General features: G+C 38.8%; 1 protein-coding gene across 2 annotated transcripts in view; it reads left to right on the top strand.

Annotated features, from left to right (window-relative positions):
- The window catches only part of nrp1a (neuropilin 1a), a 70,506-nt gene extending 48,814 nt beyond the window's left edge, over positions 1-21,692 (top strand). Inside the window, exons 9-18 of one of the 2 annotated variants that reach the window (XM_086065706.1) lie at positions 2,625-2,769; positions 6,845-7,176; positions 9,255-9,399; positions 13,666-13,755; positions 14,552-14,602; positions 16,817-16,960; positions 17,044-17,321; positions 17,428-17,524; positions 17,616-17,669; positions 19,171-21,692. In XM_086065706.1, coding sequence (XP_085921832.1) covers positions 2,625-2,769; positions 6,845-7,176; positions 9,255-9,399; positions 13,666-13,755; positions 14,552-14,602; positions 16,817-16,960; positions 17,044-17,321; positions 17,428-17,524; positions 17,616-17,669; positions 19,171-19,457 — 1,623 coding nt within the window. In that variant the 3' untranslated portion in view covers positions 19,458-21,692. Of the gene's footprint in view, positions 1-2,624; positions 2,770-6,844; positions 7,177-9,254; positions 9,400-13,665; positions 13,777-14,551; positions 14,603-16,816; positions 16,961-17,043; positions 17,322-17,427; positions 17,525-17,615; positions 17,670-19,170 lie in introns of both variants that reach the window. The other variant, XM_086065705.1, reaches the window with a different exon arrangement.
- The last annotated feature ends 2,703 nt before the right edge of the window (positions 21,693-24,395 follow it).

The raw sequence follows: 24,395 nt of genomic DNA, 5'->3' as shown, positions 1-24,395 counted from the left end.
AGATCCCGACTCAAACAGACCAGCTGATTTGAATTAACGGTTCGCTGCACGTTGCCTCCGATTGCCACAAAATGGGAAATACCCTGTCACATGTGCTCTAACATGCAATTATGCACTCTTCTCAGTGTGGTCATGTAGCCACTGCGTGTGTGTAAGCGGTCGACTTTTTTTTACTGAGCGTGCTCGTCGTAACTGTAGCCACGGGGGAGATTTTCCAAGGAATGTTGCTTCTGTTTGTGTTGGGCTCTTGTTAGCTTGTAAAAGGTACAACAGTGACAAAAGACTTGACAAACAACACTTTTATGGAATGGTTGTTGAGGATGTCATGTTTGAGCAGCTGCTAGAGGCGGATCCAGGAGAGGAAGGAGGGAATGGTATGCTTGACCGGAGCTTGGTATTCATTGATTGCTGATCAGCCAGTCAAACAGAGCCCGTTTTGCCCATCTGGATGCAACAGGGTCACTGAGGCATGTTTGACGTGTAAATACTTTTGTGGAAGTGACACTTTCTCAACAGCGACAGCGCATCCAAACCATCATGTTTGTGCACACAGACCACTGGGTTGGCTTCCTTTTTGTCCTCTCTTTAAGTACTCTAAAGTGCTTCTGGACAGAACGAGCAACATTTACTACTTGCCGAGGTTGCAGTTTTGCGTTCCAGAAAAAGCGACTTTACACTTAGTAAACTGAGGGGAAGACTGATGACATGTATGACCGTAACTGAGTCCTTTTGTTGTGAGTCCTTTAGTGGCATGTTTGACAACGTTCGGTAGGAGACTGCATCATGGGCTACTAACGCAACCCTTGCATCATGTTTTAGGTCATGTAAAATTAGCCCAGCTTCAGTGTATTTATCTATCTAGCTGTCCACCCTGCTCTAATATGCTACATTCTGTAGCCCTGTTTCACGAAAATGTAATAACACCTGAAAATGTGGTTATACCCCCCCCCCCCCCCACACACACACACACACACAAAATAAAAAATTAAATAATAATTGACTTATGTTGTAATAACGTTTTACCAATAATGGAATGCCTTATTACATCGTTATTAGTGATTTATTACATGTTCATGTTTTGTTTTGTTTTTCTAAAAAACGGTCAGTCAAGTAAAAACCGAGCTTCAGTGTATTCAATGTAGCTTAGCCGAGCTTCAGTGTATTTTTCTATCTAGTTGTCCACCCTGCTCTTCTATGCTACATTCTGTAGCCCTGTCGCACCTTATAATGGAATCATTTCCTGAAAATGTAATCACGCCTGCTGAGAATGTAGTAAAAATTGCACTTATCTTGATCAAAATTTTTGTAAACCCCCCCAAAAAAATTGGACTGAAGTTGTAATAACGTTTTTACCAATAATAGAATGCCTTATTACAATGTTATTAAATGATCATGTTTTCTTTTTACTCAAAACTGATCAATCAACTAAAAACCGAGTTTTAATGTATTCAGTGTAGCTTAGCTGAGCTGGCTGTCCACCCTGCTCCCCGCTATAATGTAATCATTTCCTGAAAATATAATAACACCTGAAAATGTAGTAAAAAATAGCACTTAACTAGATAAAAATTGAAATAACCCCCCAAAAATAAATTGACTTACGTTGTAATAACGTTTTATTTTATACCAATAATGGAATGGCTTATTAAAATGTTATTAGTGATTTATTACACTGTTACACTGTACACTTTATTACACTATTACATGTTTTGTTTTTCTCAAAACTGATCAGTCAAGTAAAAACTTGACAGGTAATCTAATGTGCTAATTTTCAGTCCAAACTTCTACATTTTCAAATCAAAGTAAGATGCGCCCACTTGATTAGAACTGCTCTGCCGCAAAGACTTTTAGGATATGATATAATAATGTCATAAAATATTACATTATCGTGAATATGTTATTACAATATCAGTCAGCATTTTATTATATTATTGGTGAATTTTTTACATTATTGGGTTTTTGTAACATTTTTGACGGAGTAAAGTGCAAATGGTCTTACATTTTCAGGCGCTATTACGTTTCAGGAAGATAGAACATTATAGGGTATCACAAGCCGTGAGTTCAGGAGTTTAGGGGAATGTATGGTCACCGGTAATATTCAATTACCCAGAATGAACTCTGATGGACGTTTCAGAGTTGTTTGGCTGGGTGGTCAGCCTCCATAAATGGCGCTAGTAAACTCACTGAATTCCCCAGGGCAAAACGGTGACATCAGCTGTGACATGCCTGACCTTTAAACAAGGCACTGCAGTAAAACATCCACAGATCTCAAGTGAGAGGGCAGAAAAGGGACAGCTTTCGTCAGTTTTTTTCCAGTTAGTGTTGCGAAGACTTCCTCGGGTTTCACAGGCCGTCGCCCACATGTGGTGCGCAGGAGGCAGGCGAATTATTTACGGGCCGCCGAAGTTCAGGTTTTTTCACACAAGCAAACGTAACACTGGTGTCATGTGGATTTTCACTTTAAACATACTAACTGAATCCTCATGTAAGTCATTGTGCAATATTTTTTAATAAAACTATTTGTAATGAAGATGACATTACCTAAATTTGTTTCCTGGTCACTATTTTTTTATATGACAATATAATAAGCAATAAGTAATTTTCAGGTCACGCTTTCTGACTCTCAGGTCTTCCAAGGTAACATCAACCCAACAGACATTGCCAAGACGACGATGCCCAAACCCACTCTGACACGCTTCATCCGCATCCGTCCTGTTACCTGGGAAACGGGCATCGCGCTGCGCTTTGAAGTGTACGGATGTAAGATATCAGGTTAGTACAGTGGGGAACCATCCGTGACCGACATGCATACAAACATGCAAACACTCCTCAGATTACATTTTTGAATGTGAAATTCAAAATACCTTGCTGTTGGTTTCGTTGCCCCTGTCAGGTAAACATATATTCAGCATATCAACCTATATTTTTTGATACAGGATGTCCCTATTAATTTATATTTGTCATTTTATCTCCAGAAATATTATGCTTTTTACAAAATAATGTAATAAATATGTCATAATAATTAGGAAAGTTTGATACCACTTTTTTTTCCCGGCCGATCTCTAGTAATAATGATAGATCTGTAAAATATGCTTTTCGTACACATACAGCTTACAGCATATTAACATTCTTTTATCACCTTCAAATATCTATTTCAATTTTTAATTGGCTGTTGCACCCTATAATGTAATAATTTCCTGATAATGTAGTAAAAATTGCACTTAATTAGATCAAAACTGTACTGAGGCCCTCCCAAAAAATAAACTTATGTTGTAATAACGGTTTTACCCAATGGAATGCCTTATTACAATGTTATTAGAGGGTTTATTACATGTTCAGTTGGAGGAGGGGGTGGGGGGTGAGGGCGTGGTTCTCAGCTCTGATCAGTCAAGTAAAAGTTTGACAGATAATGTAATGACCCCCCCAAAAAACTGGCTTATGTTGTAAAAGCGGTTTTACCAATAATAGAATGCCTTATTACAATGTTATTAGTGTTTTATTACATTTTCATAAAAATCGCAATAGCTACATTTAATATGAGGTCCAGCATTCGTGCTTATCTGCGATCTGGAGCGTTAAAATAGGTTGGTGAGAGAGTCCATAACAGTGAAGCAGTACTTGTTTGGAGATTAGCTATTCATGTTCTCTTGTGTTTCGATGTATCTCATAAAATATAAATGGCGCTAACAGCTGGCAGACGGAGGGGTGGGCTTTATATGGTCCGATCCCTCCTGCTGATCTGGTCTCGGCTTCCTCTTTCGTTACAGTCTGTTTTTTCTTTTGCAGAGCTTTGATTTTGGCAAAAAACCCTCTTGTGTTGTTGGCCTTTTTTCTTGCTGTTATTTTAATGTGACTTGCAGTGTGCACATCTGCTGGATATAATCTTTTTTTTTTTTATGTATTATACACAATTGACGCAAAATGAAAGCTTTTTTTTCTGTTTTTAGCTACAGATATCTTTGGTTAAAGGAAGGTTTAGGATCGACTGCATATTGATCTGAAGAACATGAGTGGCTGTTTGTATGATTGCAGTGTGCATTATGGGTATATCAGTGTTGCAGCTGCGTTGTGTGTTTTTCGGGAACGTAACCAAACCACGGCACAGAGCGAGTAAACACATCACAAGACTGAAGTCACCGCATGGCCTCTGAGATGACGTGAGCACCCCCGGGGGGGCTCAGAAGACACTGCCAGCTCGACGGCATTAGTGCAGCACATGTGGCGGGAAAAAGGAGCTGCGAGGCTCTTGCGGCTTGCATAAAACTCAATGACTCACTTTCTTCTATTTGAGGTTAACAATTTCTGATAGGAGGAATTTGCTAAAAGATCTAAAAATATGGAGTATTGTGATAAGCGTAGCTTTTTAGTGCATTCTTACCCAAGATACACATGAAACAGGTGTATGGTATTTATTTGAGAGACAAGTGGTTGGGCCTTATCTTAAAGTTTCAGCTTGTCATTAATATCAACTGTCTCCGCCCTGCTGTTAGTAAATATATCAGTTTATAAATATAGCTTCTGTGATGAACCACTGAGGCGCCTCCCAAACCCAAAATACTGCCCATGAAGCTGTGGATCTCCATCTCGGGAAGCTGTTTGTTCCTCTGGGTGTGCCCGTTGCACATAGTATGCCACTAGAACTGGTTGGTAACCTTGTCAGAGGTACCGAACCCAACCAATTTCCTATGCGCGATCGCCGAACCCTTCTTTTCTGTGGAGAATGCTGAAGCATTCTCCACACTTTTTTGCCGTGAAACAACTCCCACATAATACTTCCGATTTACACCGTTCAAATTTCAACTTGCTTCAAAAATTCACACCTGCCGTGTATATATCGTCAGATTTCACATGACTTACAGTATTCGCACAATTTAACGTTAAATAACAACTTTTCCTCATTCATTTCCCATTACCACCTGTCTGATACTGCTCAGTGGCGCAGTTGGTTAGGTGCATTGTCCTGTAACCAGGAAGTCACGGGTTCGAATCCCACCTTTGACTGTACATTACAAATATATCCATAGCCATTATGCTAAGTGATATACATGTATACCAACTGACTACCATATCAAAAAGTGCATTATAATTTCACTGAAATGATTAAATGCATACTAGCTTTCAGCATCAGGTGACACTTAAAAAAAAAAAAAAAACACACTATCAACCATGATTTCAAAGAAGTCAAGTAGGGTGTGGGTTCAAACCCCGCTTGGACCACATTTTAGTTAATTCAATGGTTTGATACCAATTGACTGTCATATTAGGAAATGGATTATAATTTCTCTGAAATTATTAAATCCCAATTTAGACAAATTGCAGCTTTTCTTTTTATTCATTTGTCATTTAACTTCAGTTATTAATTTGTAATGTTCACATAATTTATCTTTCAATTTATTTCATAAGCACATGCATTCAGCTTTTCAGCATTCCCACGCAATTTCTGCAGAAATTGCACTTTGTTTAGTTGAAAAATAAAATGTTGGGATTTTTTTTAGATTGAACCCAGGCCAGCAGAAACAATGAAAACACCAGTGGCCCCAGAATTGAACACTGCGGAACACCATACATTCTGTTATACTTGTAAATACATATTGCACATATTTGTCTGACCACTTTCTTTCTTTTTGGTCGACATAGAGATTACATTAATTTAAAAAAAATCATATGACGTACCATCACAACAACTGACTACTGAGCTTATCAAGTTCCCAATAGCAATTTATTGTGATCACCTGCAGCCAATGACATCCAAGCAGGTCGTATCATCACGAATCATTTGAGTCAGGTACATCTATTGACCTCTGGTTCGTTCGATACCAAGTTTAGAACCACTAAACCAAGGGCTCTTTTAGACAATCACAAGAAGGAGTCATGCCATGTCGCCTATGACAAACCTTTCAACTTTACTTACAAATGCAGATGGTCTCTCAAACCTTCTTGGGCTCCCATTTTGGATATTTCTGCCAACGGATTTCAGAACCAGAGATTCTGCTCATGACTGCATAGGAGTTGCTTTTAGATGACCATAGAAAGAGTCTGAATGAAGCCTTGTTCGCAAAGTCTTCGCTCGCCTTTCCCAGACGCTGCTATGCTGCTTAGTTGTGCTGGAACACAGTGTACGCTTTGTCTGCTGCAGACACACAAGATATATAATAATGTATGGATGTGTATTCCTCCGTGGGAGTCAGAAGTGTTACAACTGGCCCTTGAATCAGAATCTGGGGAAAAGGCTGGAGGTCAGGAGCATATGGGCCGGAGGAGTTTTTTATTACTGTGTACAACGAGTTACTAAGTGAGCTCCTCTGTGTCATGTAAATGGGAACGATAAACAAAAGATCCACAGATGCATATTCGGATATACAGTATGCAGTATAAATGTGTGTACAAGAAAGGATGAGTTTGATAAAAGGCAGTCCAACAGCTGTGGAGCAGAAGGTAGACGAGTGCAGCCGCAGATGAAACGCAAAAGACAATGTGTTTTTTTGTGTGAGATTACACGCGAGTTCTGTTAAGGAAGGCGGGAGATGAGAAATGAAAAGAAATAGTGCCCCCAGAATGCAAGAAGTGGAAGCGCCAATTGAGTTGAGGCTTTTAATTGGCTGCCTGGAGACAAGCGCCTCAGGGCGAAAAAAAATTAGTATGCATGAGATCTGTGGACAGGAAGAGAATAGGGGGAGAGATCATTGTAACATCGCAAAGAAGTGACTCGGACTATATTGCCCCTGCACAAACTTCAACCACACAGAGCAAACCTTGAAATATGTGGCCATTTTCTTTTTCTTTTTCTTTTTTAAAACAGTTCCAATAAAAGAAAAATCCACACTTTCGTTTTGTTTTCCTCTCTTAGAGTACCCTTGCTCGGGCATGCTCGGCATGGTATCAGGCTTGATCACCGACAACCAAATCACCGCGTCCTCTCACACCGACCGGAGCTGGGTACCCGACAACGCTCGTCTGCTGACGAGCCGGACGGGTTGGACCCTGCTGCCTCAGCCACAGCCTTTCACCAGGGAATGGCTGCAGGTGGACCTGGGGGAGGAGAAGGTGGTGAAGGGATTGATCATTCAGGGAGGGAAGCACCGCGAAAACAAGGTCTTCATGAAGAAGTTCCGCCTTGGCCACAGCAATAACGGGTCTGACTGGAGGATGGTTTTGGACACCAGCGGAAACAAGCCAAAGGTACATGTTAGCTTAGTTCTCTTTGGCACTGGTAGGTGATTTGAGCTGTCGTGTCGCTGTGACCTTTATGCTTCCGGTCACACATTGTCACATTGACTAGGCAGAGCTGCCAGGACATTATAAGAGTAGAAACCATTTGGACAGATTAGACCTTCTTCCGTATCCAGTAGAAAAAGGTTAGCTGTGTATCTTTTTGGCGTTCAGTTAAGAGCTGAGCTGATAATATACAGTGCTCTAGTAGTTACTGTATTGCTCTAAAAACAAATGGGTCAAAAATAACCCAATTATGGGTCAAAAATGGACCGAACCTCTACACATAAAGTGGATCGGTGCATTTTTTATCCCTAATTGGGTTACTTTTGACCCAACTGTTTTTAGAGTGTAAAATTGCAAGCATTAAAGATGAAAGGATCGGATGAGGGGTTCCCTCAGGATTTTTCAATTGGTGCCATGACCCGGATTATGTGTTATATGATTTGCTTCTGTCATGTCCAATATTTATTCTTCTGGGCTATAGCTGTACAAATCCTTTTTTGAAAGACATATGCTCTAAAAACAGTTGGTTCAAAAATAACCCAACTATGGGTAAAACAAAAATGGGCCCATCCTCTACTTGGGTCAATTTGACCCAATTTTGAGTCAAGAAATGGGTCTTTTAATGTAAAACAACTCATAAATATTGGTCAGATCCTTTACTTGGGTCATAAAATTGGCTTATTTTGTATAAAACAACCCAGAAAGTTGGGTCAAATTGACCCATAAAGTGTATCGGTGCATTTTTTTTTATCCATAAATGGGTTACTTTTGACCCAACTGTTTTTAGAGTGTAATATTGCAAGCATTAAAGATGAAAGGATCGGGTGAGGGTTTTTTTCAATTGGTGCCATGACCCGGATTATGTGGTATATTATTTGCTTCTGTCATGTCCAATATTTATTCTTCTGGGCAATAGCTGTACAAATCCTTATTTAAAAATATAATAATAATAATAAAGTTGGGTAAAAAAATAACCCAAGTATGGGTCAAAAATAGACTGATCCTCTACTTGGGTCAATTTGACCCAACTTTGAGTCAAGAAAGTTGATTGGTCCATTTTTGATCCATAATTGGGTTACTTTTGACCCAACTGTTTTTAGAATGTAAGATGTTAAAAACAGCGGTTAGACAATAAAAATTGTGTTCCCAAGTAGGCTTTACACATCAGGATTTTTTGACCGGTCACTGATCAGTGATAAAGTTAGAAGAAAAATGATCATCGATTTGATTAGAAGATGGAGCAATATATCGATTTAACGCATTCACTCCTAGCCATTTTCACCGAAGCAATTCCCTTCGCTCCCGGCTGTTTTACTGGATTTTGACTAATTCTGCAAGGCCCACAGAATATTGTGTTCTATTGCTATAAAAACATGGAACCTACCAAAAAAAAGATTAGTCTTTTCTTTCATCAGGAAAAAAAAGTATATTTCTATCTGTTTCTGTTTTGCAGCAATTAGCATTAGAATATAACTAAGTTTCATCATTATGCACAAATCAGTTTCAAACTGTGCGGAAATCAGCTTGTTTGTAACATGGCCCTGGTTAATCTCTTTTGCTCTGCTGCCACCTGCTGGCCGTTTTTGTAATTGCTACATTGCTTCACCCATTCTCTGCTGTTTCGAGACTGCATCAAAGCCATAAAAAAACTTGCGTCTTTGGGACAATTAAAACATTTAAAATATAATGTTTTTATACATTTTTGCGAGCAAATTAGTTTAAAAAAAAAGAAGCTTTTCTATTTACTCTACAGTGGACCGCCACCAGGGACTGGCCCAGCCCACAAATAGTGAAAAGCCACATATTATTGATATCAATTGAAATGCATGGGAAAAATTGGAAATTGAATAAATCAAAATTCTTCAAAAAATGTTGATTAACATTAAAAGAAAAATAATGTCTTATTTCGGGGAGCTGATCAATGAAATAATTAATTGATCCTGATTGTGTAAAATCTATTCTCCAGTATTATTCATTAGAAACGTCCTGATTTTAAAGCCGCTCTCTTTATTTCTTCCATTATTTCTCATTTTCTCTGTCAGATTTTTGAAGGGAATAGCAACTATGACACCCCCGAGTTGAGGACAGTGGAACCCCTCCTGACCCGGTTTGTCCGAATCTACCCGGACAGGGCTACCGCAACTGGTATGGGCCTACGACTGGAACTCCTGGGCTGTGATATCGAAGGTAAACAATCCATTGAATGACATTACATCAAAACTGCGAATTTTCAGCATGACGTGCAAAGAGGGCAAGTAGGAATATTACATTCCTCAAAGCGAGAAAAATATTTTCAGCTATGATGATGACTTCTCTCCAAGCAGTAATGACATCGCCACCAATAGCGGTAAAGTGCCGCTGACAGCGGAACCTTTTCCCACTCATGCTAATGACATTTCCAGCTGTGCTAAGGTTTGGCCGTAATGATGCTTTCACTCATCATGACCTTATCTCTCCCATCCGCACTCCATGACTACCATAGGTGCACTTGTGACCTGTGTATTATTTCGCATATTTCAAGTACATGTTTTCATTTCTGGGTTAAAATACACACAGGTGAGCCATCTGTCATTCTAACTTAATAGCATGACTATAAGTTGCTTGACGTCTTTGGGACAATCGGAGTTATTTAAAGGCGTTGCATGAAGGCTCCTTGTGTTGATCCCGCAGCTGTGCGGCTTCTGTTCCGTATTCCCACAAGGGACACTTGTCTTGTCTCCCAGTTTCATCAAAGCTGCCCCCGTTGCTCGTCACTTCTCGGGGAGGGATCGAATAGATGCCCACCTGGCCCAGCTGGATTATCGCAACATGGCGTCCATCAAACTCTTCCTAGCCTCTGTGTGTTCTTTGTTCTTCCCGAGGGAAAGCACACGTTATCTGTAAAATTAATAGGAGTGTTAAAATTAATGAGTTAATTGAATTTAACTTATTCACGCCCAGCCATTTTCACTGAATCAACCCCCTTCGCTCCCGGCTGTTTTACTGGATTTTGACTGATTTTGCAAGGCCCACAGAATATTGTGTTCTAACCTACCAAAAGATTGATTAGAGTATCTCTCTATATTTCTGTCTGTTTACGTTTTGCAACATTTAACATTAGAATATAGCTAAGTTGCATCATTGTTCACAGATCTGTTTAAAACAGTGGGGAAAATATCATTTTTGCAACATGGCCCTTGTTGATCTTGTATACTCTGCTGCTTCCTGCTGGACGTTTTTGTAATAACTACCATTGCTTTAAGCATTCTCTTCAGTTCAGAGGCTGCATCAAAAGCCTTCTGTATGCTGTAATGTATGAATACGTCTTTGGGATAGTGGTATTATTTAAAATAGAACATTTATTCGTTTTTGGGAGCAAATTAGTTAAATTACCTTTAACGCCACAAATTTTTGATTAATGACCCTTACGTGGAAACCCTGTAGTGGGGAAATTTTAGTCGCAACGCAGCATATACGGCCACGTCAAAATTTAGCAGTAATAAATTTAAGAATAATGCTTCTATTTGTGGAGACTGAGGTCAAGTTGTATTTTGCAATTTAAAAAATGTGCAGAATTTCACAAGTTACTCCATGTTAAATATTAGATAGCTCTTAATATGAAAAGAAAATGCACCAAGCTGTCACCAATGTCTTACAAATGCAATTATGCCATCTAGTGGCAGAAAAATGACCTCACTACAAATCAATACCACACAAAAAATTTTACAGTACAGTACATCTTTTTAGTTTTAACTCAATTTTATTAATTATTATGAAATTACGGTTAGGGATAGACCGATTATCGGCTTTTTGACAAATATCGGCATCGGTACTTTTACGAATCTGAAGACCGATAAAGCTGGTATCTGAACGTAGCGAATTTAGGGTTTTCATCAGGATTTGTAAGATGCTCACAGACAGTTTTTACTTGTCGCAAAGGCATTTCAAACATATTCAGACAATTGTTCACCGTCTGCAAAGATCTTTTGAAATCTTTTACAAACCCTGACGAAAACAGCAAATTAGCTACATTCGCATGCATTTGTCGCTCAGTGAGTTACAGGGAAATTTTCATGTATGGATTTATTGAAATTTCCACTTTATAAACATGATGCTGATACTGGGAACTCTCTACACTTTTTATATTTTTAAATGTTAAAAAATAATAATAATAATTACTTGTATGTTGTAACTTTGGTAAACTACTTGCAGTAGAACACGTTTTTTGTTGATTTATTTATTTATTTGCAATTTTTTAAAATCTTTTTTAAACAAAGCTGTCCATTCTTTATTTGTTTAAAATTAAAAGGTGGGGTTTTTTTCATTTGACGCTAATATTTTCTCTTTAACTGCAAATGAATATCGGCTTAAAATGTCGGTTATCGGACTGCTTGACTACTAATAATCGCATTGGAATCGGCCTTGAAAAAAACATATTGGTCTATCACTAATTACTGTATCAAATAATATAAATGTTTTACTTTTATGCTAGCAAGAGTATGAAAACTTATTGTATATTTTATTTAGAACAGATATGAAATTTGTGATTATTTGAGTTAACTATGGAAGTCATGCGATTAATTACAATGAACAAATTGAATCGCCTGACACCCCTAAAAATTTCCTTTTTTTTTCTTTTTTTGCTACTCTTCAATCCAATAGCACAGAAACAGCTTAGCAATATAAGAATGTGCAGCAGGCTAGGCCTAAATGGATTTACATATTGAATTTCAGGGCAGCCCATTCCGTTGTAAGCCTCATTGACTCCCAACAGCAGCTTTAGTCAGATGATAATGCTTGTTTTCAGTGTTAATGCCAAACACACACAAACACGGGCGCACACGCACGCACGCACACACACACAGTGTTGGCCAAACATGTTGTACCGGCCATGTACACACTATAACACAAATACACAGGTGCGGAGTGTGTGCGTGTGTGTGTGTGCAACTCTTAAGCAGACGGGCTAAATCCTCATTTCAGTGAGAGGCTCCCCTGATGCAGCACTGACCCCATTTCTGACCTTCTCCACCCTGAATCTGACAGGGGCTGATCTGCCTCATATTTCATCTCACTGAGGAAGAGGACACACACACAAACACACGCACACACGATACACGTGCAGGGACTTTGCTTCAATTTATCTATGTCTGTCTTTATCTACACTTCCCATCTTCTCTCCTATTCCTCTTTCCTCCCTCTGCGATAGTGAGAGCCATTCATTACATGGCGTGTGTGTCTACATTGTAGCCAGTGTACACACACACACACACACATACATATTGGATGGTCGTGTAGCGGAGAAGGAAGAGTGGATCTGGAGTCTTACCCACATCCAAGTGTCACAGGATCATAATGACAGGCTGCTGTGGCCGTTAGGGGCGCTGCCAATAGCCAACTGAAACCCTGTTCTATGTCTTGGAGTTCCGAGTATGACTTTGATTCTAAACTCTATTTATAAAAGACACCTCCACAAAGGTACATGTGCACAAAATGAATTGCTAAAAAAGGGGGTCGTTAATAGCTCAGGCCATGTAGTTACTGTAATTCAGAATCAAGATGTATAAGTGCTATGGATTTTTATTTGTCGTGCAGATGGAAACTGAAAAATCCAAATTTAGTAACACTAAGGGGCATGGTTAAATTCAACTTGTTTTCAACCATGTAGGGATGGGCGAGTACCGATACCAGGCTTTATTTCAAAGTATCAGTACTCATGGTGTTGTGGCCATTTTACGATCAGGAACTAGAAATGAGAGGAATAGGAAATTGCCATTAATTTCATGCAATAAAAAAAATATATATATATACATTTGTTGAGACACGTGACTAGTTACCATTTACAATGAACAAAATGGCCTGGAGTTGACAAGTTGCTTCATGTTCCAAATACCAATTGCTCTGAATTTGAAAAGAAAAATGTGGTGTTCCTGTCACCAATGTCCAACATGAAGCACTAGTGCCACCTAGTGGCAGATAATTATCTCAATTATGCTGTATACTATTCTGAATATGTACCTCAAAATGTATGTACGTACTGTGTATGAATGTGTGCATACGTATGTAGTACGGCATGGGCATGAAATTAATTTTAGGTAGAATTTTTTAAATTAATTAATATTATTAATAAGCATTATATTAGATTTGATGATACCTGCAGAAACACTGTATATAGGTCTTTAACATTATCAGTGGTAGTATTTTGGTAAATTGTATGTATCAAGACTACAAGTGGTATTTGCACTGGTATCGGTGACTTACTCAAGAGTTCAGTATTCACACTCATATTGATCTGAAATAAAGTATCATCGAACATTCCTATAACCGTTTGTAATGGTTATAGGCTTGCAGACTTGCATTTCCACAGGTGCAATGGTAATAGGGATGACCGAACAGAAGCGCTATAATAGTAGGGTGTCCAAAAAAAAGTTGAACGTGAAATCAAACCCGTTGTCTTCATTTTGTTTGTCGCAGCTCCCACGGTCCCCCCTTCTACCATTCTACCGACCACTTCCCCGTCAGACGAGTGTGACGATGACCAAGCCAACTGCCACAGTGGCACAGGTGATGACTACGATATCACAGGTGCTAACTTCGCCCACATGAGACTGCAACTAACCCCTAAGCCCCTCCCCTTCTTCAACAGAGTATGCTCATACCTCATTAATTTCAGGCCCCTTTCCCTACTCTCAACCACATTAGTTGACCTGAGTACCATACGCATGTGCGCGCTCTCGAATAGCACCCACTTACCTCAAGAACATCGTTACACCTGCACCACAACAGAGGTGGCAAATCTGGGTCCAGTAAAAGTAAAAGCGAGGGAGCTCCTAGCAGGTAAACAAGCACTCGGGGAGCTAGCTAGGGAGCTCGCTAGCTAGCACAAGGGGCTAAAGCCTGCCACAGTTTGGTTTTAGCCCCAGGTGCTTGCTAGCGTGCTGCCTAGCTAGCTTCCCGGGTGCTTGTTTACTTACTAGAGAGCACCAGGTGCTAGTTAGCAAGCTCCCTAGCTAGCTCCCCATGTCCTTGTTTATCTGCTAGGGAGCTCCTAGTGCCAGGGGAGTTAGCTAGGGAGCTCGCTAGCTAGCACCTGGGGCTAAAACCAAACTGTGGCAGGCTTTAGCCCCAGGTGCTAGCTCCCTAGCAGGTAAACAAGCACCCGGGGAGCTAGCTAAGGAGCTCGCTAGCTAGTACCTGTGCTAATGCCAAACTGTGGCAGGGATTTTACTTTCTGGACCTGGATTTGCCACCTCTGCCACAAGAGCAGCGGCGTTGAATCCAGCATGGATGCATGTAGTGCATGGGAATGGAATAAAGGTTGACTAACGACTTAATTTGGATGACTTTTATGTTGTTCCAGGTGGTACAACAATGCCAGAGACCCCAACGGCTCCAGTGGATATCGTCCCAGGTTAGTTTCTATACTACTATGAATTCCATGATTTAGCACTGATTATTTTTTACACTCATTGTGTTGTGCCCACATGGGTAAATATTTACCTACTCACGGTTTGTTTTGCATTAATTTCCATTCTGTTTTATCGTGCCTCATAAAGTCCTCCCTCCCTCCACTGATGTATGTGTGTTATTAAAGTTGATGATAAGCCCCTCAGAGGCCCGTGCTGAGGCAGGATGTGTGATGCAAAGATGATTAGCACGGGTGCTCTGCCGCTGCCTCAGCATAATCACTAATCACTTGGCTGGCACAAACATGCTCATATACCACACACACACAAACACACACACACACACACACACACACACCCTCAAACAGGGTAACACAATGCAATTGCGGTCAACTGAGGAGGCCTTTGTAGCTTCATGCAAACTCATACCAATACACTTTGCCGATAGAGAAGGTTGATGAGGTGGTAGCCAGCTGAGAGGCTGTGCCCTGCTCTGACCTTGACTAATGGGCCATTCAGGCTCTACTCAGCCATTGCTCTATCAGTTGGCTCTGAGTTCAGTAGACTAAGGTGCTACTTAAAGTATAAGATTGTGCTTGGGTACGATCTCAGTATGGAATAAAATTGCAAACGTAATTTTATTTGGGATTAAGTGTTGGTAAATATAGGAATTCTAGAGCATTACAAACTATAATTCCAATCAGTTGGGACAATTTGTCAAATGTAAATAAAAATGGAATACATAATACAGTATAATGCAAATCTCTGTTTGTCAGCAGCAAGGCTGAAAATCAATGGTGAATGTCCGTAACCTAACCGTAAGCGGTTTAAAAAAAAAAATGAGAAAAATTTAATAAAAAGCATTGCTAGCTAACATTGCTCAATGTTAAAACACTCAGAAACACTGCAGAAATGCAATGTAGAAAAGTGTGCTGCGGTCTGACGAGTCCACACTTCAAATAGTTTTTTTAATCATGGATATAGAGAAAATGAATATCCGGATTATCAGCGCAAAGTTCAAAAGCCAGCCACTGTGTTCAACTTGCATATTTAAAAACAACAACATGAATGCTTAAAACTACTTTCAGGCTTTGAAGCAACATGTACTACCATCCAAACTGCCTATTTTTTAGGGACATCCCTGTTTATTGTGTCAAAAAGAAAATGCCAAGTCGCATTTCGCACGTGGTATAACAGCGTGGCTTCATAGTAAAAGTCAGTACGAGACTGGCCTGCCAGCAGTCCAGACCTGTCACCCATTGAAAATTTGCAACGCATTATAAATGTACATTTACATCATATCAAATACAGTTGAACATTGCAAATCATTATATTCTGTTTATATTTACATTTTACAAAAACAGTCCAACTTCATTTGGGTTTGTAATTCATGCCACAATGAAGACCTTAGATAACATCTCAAACATTTCCAGGCATTTTTCTTCATCCAATTTTAACGAAACACCAAAGCATGAGCAGCCACATATTTTCTGCCCTCTATGGAACCCTTCTCAATGCGTGGCATGTGTTCATGAAGAATGCCATTGTTAGAAAGAGGCCCCTGCACTGTTACCATAGTTGTCTTCAAACCTCAAGTCCCCGCTCTCATTAAAATCCACAAGTCTCTGTGGGTAGCATCCATTGTAGCTTTCAAATAGACAGCATGCCAGCAACTCATTTGTGCCACTGTCCCTCCATCTTTATCCACATTCTGAGCCATTCGTTCCACTATGTAGTTTTCTTTTTAAAGCCAGTAACTTTTTCTTTTCTTTTTTCATTTCATTCCTATGTATAATATGTGCCTTAGGTTTCCCTTTTCCATTCTTGAACCGAAATAATGGCTATTTTCCTTCATTTTGAGCTGCTGGGTGTTTCTCATCACACTTTCCATAGTCCTTTGCTGCCCTCTACTGTTCACAGTTATATGTAACAAGTGGCTGAAGCTGCATTTTCTATAGCAGTATGTTAGTTAGTCATTGCAGGTTAAAAACCAGAGGTGGCAAATCCAGGTTCAGAAAGTAAAAAGCCTGCCACAGTTTGGCTTTAGCCCCTGCTAAAGCTAGCTAGCTCCCTAAAAGCTAAACAACCACCACGGGAGCTAGCTAGGGAGCTAGCTAGCTAGCAGCTGGGGCTAAAGCCAAACTATGGCAGGCTTTTTACTTCCTGGACCTGGATTAAAAACACTGTGATGTAGCTAATCATATTTAATACGTTTTCAGATTTTCTTTGGTTTGCCTGCGACTTCGGCTGGGCCAATGACCCGTCCTTCTGCAGGTGGACTTCTGAGGACACTGGCTCTCGGTGGCAAATCCAGTCTAGCGGAACCCCGACCCTCAACACAGGACCCAACATGGACCACACAGGTGTGGGCTCTACCCTTTCAAATTAAAGACATAAAAATGAGCTACAATGTTGAGATTTTGTGACATGTTCTTATATCCAAAAGGTGGCTCAGGAAACTTCATCTACACCTTAGCGACGGGTTTGCAAGAGACAGAGGTGGCTCGACTAGTCAGCCCGGAGGTGGTCTCCCCAGACTCGGACCTTTGCGTGTCATTCTGGTACCACATGTTCGGGTCGCACATTGGTACGCTGCATATCAAACAGCGCAAACAGACTGTTGACGGACCTGCTGACATCTTGCTGTGGACCGTCAGCGGTCACCAGGGTAACCGCTGGAGGGAAGGCCGTGTCCTCCTGCCGCGCACAAACCGGCCCTATCAGGTGAATTCAACCGCTTTGCATTTTCAACAAACACAATGGAAGTTTCGCTTGTTTGTTTTTCCAAATAGATCTGTCATGTGTAACGCAAATTTCTTCTGTGTCGTAGGTGGTGATTGAAGGATTGGTAGAGAGAAAGAGCTGGGGAGATATTGCCGTGGATGACATTAAGGTTCTCAGTGGCCTCATTGCAACTGACTGTAAAGGTGAGGTTCGCAATGCAGAACGTGTGTATAGTATACGAGACTGTATATGGTTTTTGGCCAAAGTTTTGAAGTCAATTCTGTGCTTGGACAGATCCAGATGTACCCACGGAACCAATGCTCCCAGAAGATCACTTTAATGAAATCAGTAAGTTATTTATTCGCTGTTGTTTTTGAACATAAGGAGATTTGAGTTGAGGAGATTTAAAGTTGTGTTCACTCTAAAAACATTTGGGTAAAAATTTGGGTAATTGGGTCAAAAATGGACCGACCCAACTTTTTGAGTTATATAACCCAAACAGTTGGGTCAAATTAAGTTAACAACCAACAATGCAACAGTTAACCAATTTTTTTTATTTTTTTTTTGTGAGATTTTCATTTGACCTAACTTTTTGGGTTAATTTAATACTCAATTGGTTTTCGGTCAAAAATGAACCGAACCAACTTTTTGAGTTATTGAACCCAAGAAACCAACTCAAATTTAGTTAATAACCCACAAAGAAACCCAATTTCTTGGGTTGTGTTGTGCGTTGCTCATTTGACCCAGATTTCTGGGTTCGTTGAATAATCCAATTCAATTGGATAAAAAATGAACTGACACAACTTTTAAGTTGGGTCAAATGAATAACCAACAGAACAACCCAAGAAATCGGGTGGCTTTGTGGTTTATTAATTTGATTTCACACAACTTTTTGGGTTAATTGAACAACCTAATTCAATGAGGTTATTCATTTGACTCAACCTTTGGAGTTAATTGAATAATCCAATTCAATTGGATCAAAAATGAACTGACACAACTTTTCAAGTTATTCAACCCAATAAATTGGGTAAAATTAAATTCATAACACACAAAACGACCCAAGAACTTGGGTTGTTTTGTGGGTTAGTCATTTGACCCGACTGTTTGGGTTAATTGAATTACCCAATCGGATTGGGTCGTTTATTTGACCTGACTGTTTGGGTTAATTGAATAGCCCAACTCAATTGGGTCAAAAATGAAGTGCCAAGAGTTATTTAACCCAAAAAGTTGGATCAAACTAAATTAAAAAGCCACAAAGCAACCCATTTTATTTTATAGTAATTTTATTTGACACAACTTTTTGGGTCAATTGAACAACCTAATTCAATTGGGTCATTCATTTGACTCAACTTTTTGAGTTAATTGAAAAATCCAATTTAATTGGGTCAAAAATAAACTGACCCAACTTTTTGAGTTATTGAATCCAAGAAACCAACTCAAATTAAATGAATAACCCACAAAGCAACCCAGTTTCTTGGGTTGTGTTGTGCGTTATTCATTTGACCCAACTTTTTGGGTTAAATTAATAAAGTTGGGTTTTGCTAATGCTAACTGGTCAAGAACAAACTGAGTTAGATCATAAAAAAACAACTTTGATATGAATCACTCTTTTTCTCATTATATGAGTAACAGGGCTGTGCTGTTTTGACTTACATTATAGCTGAAAGTGTGGAAAAAAATGTGAAAAATAGAAAAGAAGACTTACCTTAGATATGCTTGTGGTCATAGCAATTAGCTTGATGACGTCATTTCTGCTGAGTCATGCATATTTCTGGAATCGCTTGCTTATTAGTCTTACAGTTTCTTTCCATTTAAGATCATATCTCTTCTTTTTAACCCCTCTCTCCAGTTGAGGAGATCACAGAATATCCTGACTTTGTGGAGACCAACCAGATCAGTGGAGCCGGCAACATGTTAAAGACACTTGACCCGATCCTCATCACCATCATCGCTATGTCCGCCCTGGGCGTTTTCCTGGGCGCCATTTGCGGTGTCGTCCTTTATTGCGCCTGCTCACATGGAGGCATGTCAGAAAGGAACTTATCAGCCCTGGAAAATTATAACTTTGAACTGGTGGACGGTGTCAAGTTAAAGAAGGGCAAACTCAATGTACAGAGCTCATACTCCGAGGCATGAGACCCAAACCAGCACATTCATGTGACTATGTGACACGCACAGCTTGGAGAGCGTGCGCGGGACTCACTGTAGCTACATCTTCTCGTATATCCATACGAGGAGGCGGACTCTAAGGAGCGCACATTACCCTCAGCTTTCTGGATGAGGGACACATTCAGGAACCAACGGGAGGTTTGAACTAATCTACGCCTTTCTCAGGAGCTGCAGTAAAAAGAACCTACCAGTAGGGGACACTGTGTACAAAAATAAATACAGGAAAAAAATATGTACAGATACGTAGATGAAATTTTAATTTTCTATTTTGATTTTCCATTCATTTTTACAATCGGATGCTGGTGTTGAGACCAATTTATTAATAATTTTAAGAGTATTTATCATTTTTTGAAAATAAGTGTTTCATTTTTTCTTAGTTCATGAAGGCGATCAATTTCAAAGTCTTGAAATTCAAATCCTAAATGAACCATATCCGGCAAAACTGTAAATTTGCCCACGCTATGGCATACAGGGTGTGCTCATAATTCACGAATCTGATATATGTACCTACCCATCCCCTCTAAACTCCCTCACTCCAAAATGAGTCGCATCCATGGGAATTTATGGTTCTGATAGTGCCTTTAGTACATATCGGATGGTCTCCTCTTTTGAACTGGGTGTTTGTTTTTGTTTTTTGTTTTTTTTACTGTACTTGGCTTAATTTATGATAAAGGGCAGAAAACGGGCACATGATCATAAAAATACCTACAAAATGGTATCTAATCTATCAATCTATCACATCGTTGTGCTTTATTTGTTTGTGTCTGAAAACCACACACTGTAAATATGTTCTAATATATATATTTTTTTTTTTCAAGAAAGTGACAAGAAAAAATATGCCTTTTTTCATCGTGCGTCTGTGTGTGTAAATACAATCTCCTCACTGTTTTGTGGACGGTGCCGTGTTAACGTTTCATTTGACATTTTTGTAACAAGCAATTTCAACCAGTTGTCATCAAAACATTTCATTAAAAACCACCGATGGATGAATGAGTTTAAAAAATAAAAAAAAGACAGCAAAAACGCACACGAAAACTGAAGCAATGAACTTGTGGCCGCTTTTTCGACACCCAACCCTCATGTAGCTCTCAACAATTTGTTGGTCGAGGCACCAACATACCGAAAAACAACAACAACAACACAAACAATCATTTTTGCTTTATCGCTTCAAAATGTCACTGTGGATTTAATGCACACTGAGGAAAAGCTATCTGGACAATGCAGCTTGTGTGCACTTTGTTACTGATTCCCTCCTGATAGAAATCTATTAAATGGGGTGAACTGAAGAATGGTGCTATACAGTAATTACTTTAACCACACACACACACACAAAGCAGTTAACAGCCATAATAATGTGATGTCAGAGCTGTTTAATGGGATGTTGGTGAAATGGCGGATTTATTTACCTGATTCAAGTTACCTGGACTAAAAAGTTACTTTTTTTCCCCCCCAGTTCTGTCACTTTATAAGACCACAGATCACCAGTCAGACCTTTTCTTAGATATTTACAGCATCAGGACAAAATGTCACCAAAGGGGACCCACAACCCAGCAGTGGATTTTACACACACAAAAAAAAACTTGATAGCAACCCGAACTCGAAAGCGTCCATCTTGTGTGATTTGTTTGTTGTGCTGTGGTGACCACATTCTCAGCTTGTTCCTTTCGGATTTAACATGACACTTTGCTCCACCGCTACACATCTTGACGTCTGCGCTTTCAGCTCAATAAAAAAAAAACGAAAATAAAAGTGTAGCGACAGCAACATCTGCTGCTCAAGTAGGGGAAAAAGAATACTGTAGCGTGGACTCAAAAGAAACAATGTTGCACTGATAAATATTATATTTGAAAAGCTTATGTGTTTATAGCGAATATTTGCAAAGAAAAACAAAAAAAAAATCAAAAATAGAGGTAAAAAAAACATAGTGATGATATATTTCATGTTTTTGATATATAATTTCAGGTTATGTGATATAATTCTGAAATGTAAAATACTGGGATGTTTTCATTATTGAAAAAAGAATTATAGATTCCCCCTTTCATTTGAATGGCATATTAACACCCCAATTTGTACTGTCATTACAATTTTGTGCTTTTTTTTTTTTTAATAAAATGAGAAAATACTACTTTTATTTTCAATACTGCTTCTGTAATTTGCTGTTGTAGGGAAAAAAATGAATAAACAGCAACGCCTTAAAAGCGAGGATTTGTTTTGTGATTCAAAATGCTGAACCTCGTATTATTGTCGTTTACAAGATTCTTCAAAAGAGGATTGTTTTATATGTTTGCACTTCTTGAAATAACGTTCAAAATAAATTAGTAAATCTGGACTGGTAAACAGAGGGCAACTACTGACCACTAATGAGACACTGAAGCAAGCTTCAGTTAGTTGCTTTTTCTGGTAGCCTGTCATTAGTTGAAATCAGCTGTTTTCCCTTTAAAAGACGTATGGCCTCTTTTTGCCGACCACTTGAGGTAGCGAATGTCTTAAAATGTTGCTCTTCGTGGCCAATCTTAAATACAGGTAGCAAAATTCCCCAAGGCAGGCAAAACCTCGCGAAAAATTATTAAGAGTTGTAATTGCAGAGAAATACCACAAGATGGCGGCAAATGGATACTTTTGTCTAACTGAAGCTTATCAACTCACTTCAAATGTATTTATTTGGCATTCAAAATGTTTCAAAGAAAGCACCGCGTCTTGTTATTGCTTGAGCCTGAGCATAAAACAAGCAAATAGTAAATAAGTCGATTTTTATTTCAGGTAGAACATATATAGGATTTACTCAAACCTATTGTTCGGGTTTTATTTGAATATGTTACCAACTTGGTGACACATTCAAACTATGAAAGAATGCTAAAATCATCATTCTGTTTTTGTTTTACTAGTGGTTCAGTGTCTTTGTGAAAAATATGAAGAGAAGAGAATATAAGTCGTTTTTGCACGTAATTCCAACTGTCATCTTGTCGTACATATTTACATTTAATGGATAGACCAATAGTACTGACTTCCTTGTTACAAAGAGTAATGTTATAGGCCTACCACAAGTAGCATTTTTTTTTTAATCATATACGAGTAGAAACAATAATACTGTAACTATATTACACACTATCGGTACAAAATAACACATTACTGTAGTAACAAGCGTTACTCTAAGCAACAAACTAGAATGATGGGAAAGCAAGCCGCCTCCGATTACTGTTGCTTTCGTAAAGTTAGCTTAGTAGGTTACAGGAAGTGGTGAGAATAAGTTACAAAATAAGAGCATTCATAGGAAGTGCAGTATAGTTGTGTGGTTAAAATGTAAAATATCCCATTGTCTATTCGTTCCTTCTTTTTTGGCCCTTTGCCCATTTAAGTATTTATGTTCTCATGCTTGTTCAAATAAAGACGTGTAAAAAAGCACATTCAATTCGATTTTTGAACAAATGCAGTATGAATTTCCATTAAGTTGTCGTCACTTTTGCCTAATCTATTTTAGATTGATACACAAATAAGGGTAAAATTCCATATCTTAATTAAAAGTTGTGAACTAAAGCGGGCTGGTCTGAGCCATGAAAACTCCAGGGCTTAAATTGACTCCCACTCCAGCCCTGACTGCAGTGACCAAAGCTGACCACAGGGAGACGCCAGAATTTAATATATTCACCAACAATTTTGCTCAGCAACTCGTCTTAATGGCCTGTATTTAGTTATTAAAAAAAAAAAAAAAAAACATTTTTATTGTAAGGATCTGGGAGCTGAGTTGATATTTCGTGAGATGATGATACACACTCAAAACAGTATCATTCGTATCTTTAGTTCTGACAGGGGATTTTACATAGGTACAGTATAGTCTTGGGGTGGGGGTGGGGGTGGTGGTGTTGGTATATATATATATATATATATATATATATATATATATATATATATATATATATATATATATATATATATATATATATATATATATATATATATATATATATATATATATATATATATATATATATATCGGCTATGTGAAACCTTACCTTTGTAATAAACGAATCTTGTGCTACCAAAAAGCAAATTTTCTATGGACAAATCAAATCAAAGGGCAAAGGGCAGAGATGATACAATAATTATAGAGTTTCCAGCCACTTATGAAGATTCAGCTTTCTGCATGTCTCAAGGGGTTGAGCTGCATTATCTTGTTAAACACTCCTTGGAGACTAAACAGGATTCAAGGCCCTTCCGGAGTTGATAGTTTGTTTGCGTTTTCCTGGTATTTTCCAGTATGTGTCCTTTGCGCATACAGAAAGCTTTTCGATTTAAAAAATAAACACATTTCAAATCATTATTTTTGACTGAAAATGATACCAGACCTGAGAACATGGTAACACTGCGTAAACATTCGACATCCTTGATATTTAGTTTAGTAAGGTCCATGTGTTCTACGCTGTTTGTCTTCACTTGTAAAACAATTCAGCACACTCGTAGAAGGACTGTGTCTCACCAGTAAAGTTTTTTCTACTACTAGTGCCACTTTTGTCCTATAAGCATGACCTAAAGGTGGATATAAATGATATCAAATAAATGCTCAAAGAGATTTGACATCCTTACCAAGTGACTAGTGAGGTAAAACTGTGCACTAGTTAATAATGTGTGCTACTATTTTTTATTTTTATTTTTTCTAATATTATTTTTGAGTGACAATACTAGTTAGCTTACAAATGTCAATTAACTTGCAGTTTTGCCTCACATGTAGATGTCCCTCTAGTCTAAGTACTAATGGTGGACTGAATTAAGGACAAAGAGCATACTAGTTAATGGATATCTGTTAAAAAAAGCTTTCCATTATGCTTCTGCTTGTGCAGTATGTTGTGATTTCCAATGCTAAGTTAATAATCGTCAAGCGTCTCCTGTTTTTGGTTTCTAGGACAATAG

The sequence above is a fragment of the Leptonotus elevatus genome, chromosome 21 (genome assembly GCF_054856555.1).
Source record: "Leptonotus elevatus isolate MCC_2025b chromosome 21, RoL_Lele_1.0, whole genome shotgun sequence".
In the NCBI taxonomy this organism is placed as follows: Eukaryota; Metazoa; Chordata; class Actinopteri; order Syngnathiformes; family Syngnathidae; genus Leptonotus; species Leptonotus elevatus.
Note: the sequence above shows the minus strand (reverse complement) of the source record. Positions and strands in the feature narration are given on the sequence as shown.